The sequence below is a fragment of the Larimichthys crocea genome, chromosome XIII (genome assembly GCF_000972845.2).
Source record: "Larimichthys crocea isolate SSNF chromosome XIII, L_crocea_2.0, whole genome shotgun sequence".
Taxonomy (NCBI): Eukaryota; Metazoa; Chordata; class Actinopteri; family Sciaenidae; genus Larimichthys; species Larimichthys crocea.
This window is the reverse complement of record NC_040023.1, coordinates 32,966,016-32,973,740: the sequence shown is the minus strand read 5'-3', so window position 1 is coordinate 32,973,740 and position 7,725 is coordinate 32,966,016. Positions and strand designations below refer to the sequence as shown.

The window sequence follows — 7,725 nt, the reverse complement described above, 5'->3', positions numbered from 1 at the left end:
ACATGGGGACTTATGGAGACTGACTCGTTCTGTTTCGTCCTTCTTGTTCACAGAGATTGTGATGGCGTGCTGCCAACTTGTTAGGTTAGCGTGAGAAAGGTGATCTGATACTGTACAGGAGAAAAATGCGTGTACGTTACAACAACAAACAACAGCTTTGATGCCTGTCAGTTAGGAGATTCTGTCTTCCAAAGAAGTTTGACTATTCCAGGTGTTGTTTTTAAGTCCCCATGTTAAAATGTCCAACTTCGCAGTAGAAATAAACATGTCTACAGCCTGTTTTAGTCTCTATAAATAATTTCCCCGTTCATGACTGAGGGTGAGTTTAAATAGAATTCACCTGTTCAAATTATATTAAGGCTTAAAGTTATGTATAATTAACAGTGTGGCCGCTTTGACAGTTGGCGCCATTCTTCCCGCCTCAGGTCTGCAGATGATCCAGATTTTTAGATTAACCGGGAGGTGGAAGAAGCACAGCCAGCTTCAAAACATTCTCCAGAAACCTGTTGGCGACGTCACACTGTCCATTCTTTATTCCACCACTGCTTTAAACCAGTTAATTAGTATCTAAGGACACACGCTGTGTACAGCTACTCTCTAATCTCCTCAAACTTTTATTTTATGTATCTCAAAGACATTTCCTCCCGCTAAACCCAGCATGTATATATAATTTTTGGACCTGTAAACACGAGTGTTAGTCAACTAATTTCATGATTATGACTAACGCACATGTAAAATCCCAGACTTAGATATGCACTTCTGTATAATTTTGTTTCTAAACAAGATCCTGACAGATACAGAAGGAAAACGACAGGGTAAAACACCTAATAGGTACAGCGTAACTTCTTGGAGGCACAGCGGGGGTTTGTATGCCACCAGACTATACAGTGTAGTGGCGGCGGAAGCCACCTTGCATTTGTGGTTATACCTCATTTTGGCCCAGTTTATTCCCTTACACATCAACAGCTCTCCTTGAGCCCACACACGGCAACACTGAAGAGGGAATGATGAGAAGGAAACCAAAACCCTGTGATGTGGATTTTTTTGTTTTCTTCAAAATCTGGCACCTGTAATTGTGTCACGAAACAAAATCTGAAAACGAAGCTCAGGGCATAAATGAGGCATCTTGTTTGCTTACGACAGCTTCCTTCCTCCACTTCCTCCCTCCTTGGCCTCTCACCCCTCCCTCCGTTCTGCCCTGAGTTAATCTTTGCCGGTATTGTGGTTGAGCTCCGCTGCGTGATGACCACACAGTCCTGGGATTTCATGATGCAATCCATGAGCAAAATCAGCAAAGAACAAAAGAGGGCTTTTTCACAGTCTACCAGGGATCGCAAGGGGGTGTTAGATGTGGGAAATATGTCACCATAGGATACGACTGATAATGATTCAGTCACACAGGGAAAGGAAAAGGGCACCCAGATATGAATGCTCAAACTGGGGAGTTTCACTTTCCGGCTCCATGAAAAGAGGCATTTGTCCTGGGATTTTATCCGGTGGGAGTTTGTGAGTTACATATTACACATGACCTCTGACTAGGAAACTGTGTTTTTTGTAAACTTGGAAAGATTCAACAGATTAGACAGCATGATAAAGAAAATAACAGTTTGTGAAGCATTATATATATGTTATATATTTATCTACCAAGGTCAGGACACACCATGAAATCACAGTCTGCAATGATACAACACGTGACGGGGACTGTATCAGCTCACAGATGTGTGAAATGATGTAAAACAAATGAAAAATAAAGTTTTCTGCCTCATGTGTCTGTTCGTGGATCTTTACAAAGTTCAGCTGTTTCAGCTCAGTCGTGTTTTGATTTAAGATGTCCCTCTCTTGGATCAGCCTCAACTTTGCCTTTGGGAAGTTTCAAGATCTTTTTATTCGTCTCTCTGATGGTCGGCCGGCACAGCGTGAGCAGCTCGGCTGCCTCTGGACCTGGCTGCTGTAGTTACGTCAGTTCCACATACAGCTCACACCTTCTTCTCAGATTGCTCAGACTGATAGGACTGCCTAATCCATTCCCAGAGTAAGCACAGTGACTTTACATGTACACACACACATTTACATTCGTTCTATACAATCTCTTTCGCTCTATCTTCCCTGTAAGTCTTGCAATAATGTTAAAACTCCTTACGGTACAGGCTTCTGCTTTCTATATTACAACTATCTTACGCTGCACTTCACTGTCACGTTACCCTGCATTAAACACTGGATCTCTGTCTTGTTTTCTCTTCTAAGCTTCCTCCATGTCTCTTTGGTATTTTGCCTATGTGCATAGAGGCTGCTGAGCTCAGTTACATTGGCTACTTCCCCAGCTCCGGTTCTGGCATGACACCAGCTCCCATCAGCATTCTCCCATGACCTGGGCCTGAAAAACCTTCTCTTCCTGGTGGTCCAGTGGGAAAACCAGAAAACATTTTCTCCTTAAAATATGATATATATTAGGGTTAGGGTGTGTGACTTATTGCTGTAAAGCGTTTCGTACTTCTCGTGGGTGATCGATCACAAAGTTACATAAACAGGTGTAAAAAAATAAAAGCTACATGAAATTTTATTAGTACTAGTACTTTTATTTGTTAGGATTGATCTAACATAAATAAATAAAATAATAAAAGAACCAGCAATCCGTACAAACTTCCTCTTATTATTGTACTTACTGTTTATATCTCGCCATATATTTTTAGTCTAGTGGATTCATGTTTTCATCTTTTTTGTGGCATTTACACTTTATGACGTAGAGACAGGAAAGGTAGGAATGACACACAGCCAACAGCTTTCCTCATTGTTCACAGTGAAAATAATTCTTTTATCTCATTTTTTTCCTCAAGGGAATCACTTTTGCTGTTACACATATCCTTTACAACACCCATCCATTGTTTAAGACTGGGAAGTTCCTTCTTATACTGTTGGATGTTACTTTATCCATCAGGCAGCCAGTTCAACTTTCCAGAGATCACAACTTTTTGGTTGATAAGCCTTTGATAGGAATTTTTGAAAATATCTCTGTGGGTTAAAGATTGACATTCCTTCTGCCTCAATAGCACATGACCATAAAATGTAGGAATGAATAAGTGTTTATGCGCCCACGCAATTTTCCGAAACTGCTGTTGGTCAGAAATGTGTTTATTTTTAATGTGTATGATGAAAAAAACAAATTAAATACTCCCATATAAATTCAGTTGTAGCTCTGCCTCCAGTTATAGAGAACCGATGTCTTTATGGATCTGTGAACCTAATTATGAAATTATTTTTCACAGAATAAAGTCGGTGATGTATGAACCTTCTGCACGGCTCAGGTCACCGGATATCATAACTAAAACCTCCCTTCGGTGAATCTTCATATGAATAATCGAGAGGTGGTGGGTGAGTGAGCAGGAGGAAGTGCAAATACGTGTGATGCATATATTTGTTTGTTTGCGTGTCATGTGGGTGACGGTGATATCATACTGTAACTTAACCATGTTGGAATAACACAGTAAAGGCCAGATACGAAGATAAAATATCACCGCTTATTTCACATGCAATGAAACGAACACACACACACACACACCATATTCAGTAGCATGACAGGTTTCTCACTTTGCTGTGGGCTTTAAACAAACAAACAGCAAACGTGGAAATAAAAGGGGAAATGAGAAGGAAAGAGATCTTTAAGTGTTGCTAAAACAGAAAGGCACTGGACATTTCAGGCATGTCTGACGAAAAAAACCCCACACACTTGAAAGTCCTGCCTTAAACACAAAAAAGTCAAGTGAGAAAGTGAGACGTGGAAACCCGAAGCAGAGACTGTAACCAATAAGGAGAAGTGTAAAAACCAGTTTGCTGAGCGGTTTTTAACTGAGTTGCATCACCTCACAGATCTGAAACAGAAAGACGAGCGCTTGCCAAGTTTTGCTTTAATGTAGTTTTCCCTTTTGAGACTGTGGGAGTTTTCAAAACTTGTGTTTTTAGGTAAAGATGTCAGAAAGAAAAAAAATGAAAATATGGTACTCCCCGTGCAATATGCATCTATGTAACATATCAAAAAGGAAATTCAGTATCTCTTTTCATCTTTTAGTTAGTTAGTTTTGTTTGAGCAGATCTTTTATTTTTAGACATCTTGTTGTATTTTAAGAGATATACTTTTTTCTGCTGTCAGATCTCTTGAGAAAATCAGTCAGCGGCACTTAACATGACCTAAAATGGTTTTATGCGTGACATATTTAGTCATATGTTGGTGCATCACATACATGAAGCAGATGACTGTCACTGAGTTTACAGTTAAGGTGTTTCACAATGCTTGTGACTATTTATACTGCGGATACAAAGATTACAATAACAATGAATGTTCACTTTAACCCCTCCCTATTCAGCATTCAAAACATGAATGATACAGTACAGTAAGACAAAGTGTCAAAAGGAAGGAGAAGTTGACATTAAAAATGTCCTCATACCTGTCAAAGATAAAAGAAAAGAAGGAGATATGACACTTCCAGTACAATATGCATCTATGTAATATATCAGAAATGAAATTTAATATCTCTTTTCATCTTTCAGTTTATTAGTTTTGCTTTTGTTTGAGCAGATCCTCATATTTCACACTCTAAATGTTTACACGGTGCTCTATAGGGGCAGTTCAGGTAAAGCGTGACCAAAATAGCTGATGAACAGGTGGATTGTTTACACAGTCGCACATTTTTGTGGTATTTCAAAACATCTGGTCCGATTGCGACCTCAAAATGCCGGTGGGCCGTGGATTTATGTGAACACTTCAGCAGTTACAGACAGAGCTTACATTCTGTGGGTGGCTCAAGTCAGTAATGAGCTCAGTATGTGTTTATGTGTTTATGACTTTGTGTCTGTCTCACTCCGTGTGTGTGTGTGTGTGTGTACAATATTTTGGTTTGTGCATGAGTGTTTATGTGTGTGTGTGTTAGAGCTTTTCCACCACTTTCCCATCCTGAAACCACGACTCCCGTTGGGTTCCACGCTCTGGTAAAACTCCACTGAAAATTCTGTGACTTCTCTTTCCCTCCCTACTGCCGTCGCTCTTTTCTCTCCGTGGCCCAGGTTGCACTGCCGCTGCCTCCTGCACTGTCTCCACTTACAGAGTGACATCACTGGAGTTTCCCTTCTGCAGAAGCAGCTGCCACAGCATAAATACTACAAGCTCTCTGGCAGAAGTTCATTCTAACACAATAGCAACACAAAGAGAGAAGTATCACCACAGAGCTGTTGGGAGCCACCTGAAGACACAGACACAGCATCCGTCCAAGCCAAGTGTTCAGTTGGAAGATATTTGCACAGTATGGTTGCGTACACTACTGCACCAAGTGACTTGGAGATGGGTCTTGAGGAGAGGACGGTGGTGGTGGTGGAAAAGAAGTCGTCTACAGATTGGATATGGAAGGTGACGGGGGCCCTTCTTGTTGTGGCCCTTTGTTTCGGAGGCGTCCTGGTGTTTGCTTGGTACTGGACTGGAAAGCCTGAACTGCTGGTAAGAAGAAGTTTTGATCGAAAAATCCTGTATTTTCTGACAGAAAGGGGACATTCACACGTGTATATATTTAATCTGTTCTCGTCCTCTCCTTCATATAGACACAATCAGGCCAAACAGAAGCACTAATCGAGAAGACGACTGCAGAGAAAACAGGTGATTAAATGCATAAGTCTTTATTTACAGTGTTTGTTTTTTTTTAATCCTTTCTTTGTGGATTATCTGAGACAAGCTCACATTCGTCTTCCTCTCCTCAGATCCTCACTACACGCTGAAACGCATCAGCAGCAAAGCCAAGGCAGCCATTCATTTGGAAGGTGAGTCACAGCTTACCTTGATTTGGTCCTCAAGCAAACAATGGGCTCATGATCTTGAGCTTTCAAAGGAGCCTTTCTTCCACTTGTGTGATATTTGTGGCTTCTGTTTGAAAAGTATAGAGAGCCATAAGGAAGTTCTTGTGCAGGTTACTGATTGGCTTCAGGTCGCCCTTTCATTGAACTCTCATAATAATATGTCATGTTAATGACTCACGCCTGTGTTTAACACCCTGTGGAGGGAAGAATTGTGGTGTTTCATGGCTGTAACCGCACGTCTTTCTTTATTTCCAGGTAGTTACGATGACACCCAGCCGACGGCCCAGCTGGAGTGGAAGAACGGTCAAGGCCAGGCGTTCGCTCAGGGCGGCTTCCGACTGGTGAACAACCAGATCATCATCCCACAAACAGGCCTCTACTTCGTCTACAGCCAGGCGTCGTTCAGAGTCTCCTGCAACGACGGCGACGAGGAGGGGGCGGGAAAACGCCTCACACCTCTCAGCCACAGGATCTGGCGCTACTCAGACTCCATAGGTAGCAGAGCATCTCTGATGAGCGCCGTGAGGTCGGCGTGCCAGAACACAGCTCAGGAGGACAACTATGGAGTGGGACAGGGTTGGTACAACGCCATTTATCTGGGTGCAGTGTTTCAGCTGAATAGAGGAGACAAACTGTGGACGGAAACGAACCAGCCGACAGAGCTGGAGACAGACGAGGGCAAAACTTTCTTTGGTGTGTTTGCACTTTAAAATGACTTTTTGCTGTGATACTAACAGAGAAGATACAAAGCTCTGCACGGTGTCATAAATCTGGGTCTTTTTCTATTTTTAGACTAGGTATGTTTTTGTTTTTAATTATTCATCTTCATGGTGATGTAGATATATTTAAATCTCAATGGAGATGAAGCTTATGGCCGAACAGGCAGTGCTGATTTCTTAAAATCCTATAAACTGTAACAGTTTGCAACATTAATTCTATTTTTAGGCACTTTTTGTACATTATTTATGCTGACCTGAGATTGTAGTAGGATAGACTTTCTCTGCTGTATCAGATGACGACACAGCTCTTCACTGAAGAGTTTAGGCTCAAGGGTTAGGATGTTGTACAGAACTATTACTAGTACTATTACAGCCTGTATGTATTTATTTGTATTTATTTGTATTTAAATTGTTGGGATTAGGTGTTAAAATATTATATTTATATATTTTATGTGCACATAAACTTAATTAAAATGCAAAAAAAACCAAAAACATTTGTGTCACTAAAGATGATGACTTCATTTCATGGCTGATATAGAAATAGAAAATTTGCAGTGGAGTTGGCAAACAGCTACAGCCAGTCAGGGCAGCTCTCTTTCACACACACACACACACACACACACACGCACACACACACACACACAAACACTGCAGCAGGGTCGGCCTATTACTTGGCAAAAGTCGCTATGAAATTCCTCCACAGCCAGCAAATACTTCCTTTGTTAGATCAGACAAGACGAGGGGAATTTCCTACTTTTTTGTGTCTTGCTGAGTGCTGTGTCAGGTGGAGGCCCACAGAAGCCTCAACCCAGAGCGGGTTTTCCCCAATGACACCCCCTCGCTCCCCCCCCCACACACACACACACCCTACAACCTCCCTCCTCCTCCATGTCCTCCTCCACACCACCAACCCCTTCCCTCTATTACCACATACCTCATCTTCAGTCAGCTGGAAAGAGACATGACATGGGAGGGAGTGTGTGACCGTGTATGTGATCACATTGTGTGTATGTGTGTGTGTATAGGTGTGTGTTCGTTTGCTGCGGCACAGCTGCTTTCACTGCCATCATCTTAAAAAAGACACATTAAACAAATATCGGATGTACTTGGAGGTAATTTATCTACTCGAGTTACTTTTTTATAAACATCCACTCATTGTCTCATTCAATCA

The 7,725-nt window shown here is 41.6% G+C and overlaps 1 protein-coding gene across 1 annotated transcript; it reads left to right on the top strand.

Annotated features, from left to right (window-relative positions):
- The first annotated feature begins 5,225 nt into the window (after nucleotides 1–5,225).
- Nucleotides 5,226–7,040, top strand: tnfb (tumor necrosis factor b (TNF superfamily, member 2)). The gene is given in 4 exon segments (NM_001303385.1): nucleotides 5,226–5,482; nucleotides 5,584–5,638; nucleotides 5,740–5,799; nucleotides 6,091–7,040. Coding segments are annotated over 4 exon segments (759 nt in total). The 5' UTR covers nucleotides 5,226–5,293; the 3' UTR covers nucleotides 6,546–7,040.
- The last annotated feature ends 685 nt before the right edge of the window (nucleotides 7,041–7,725 follow it).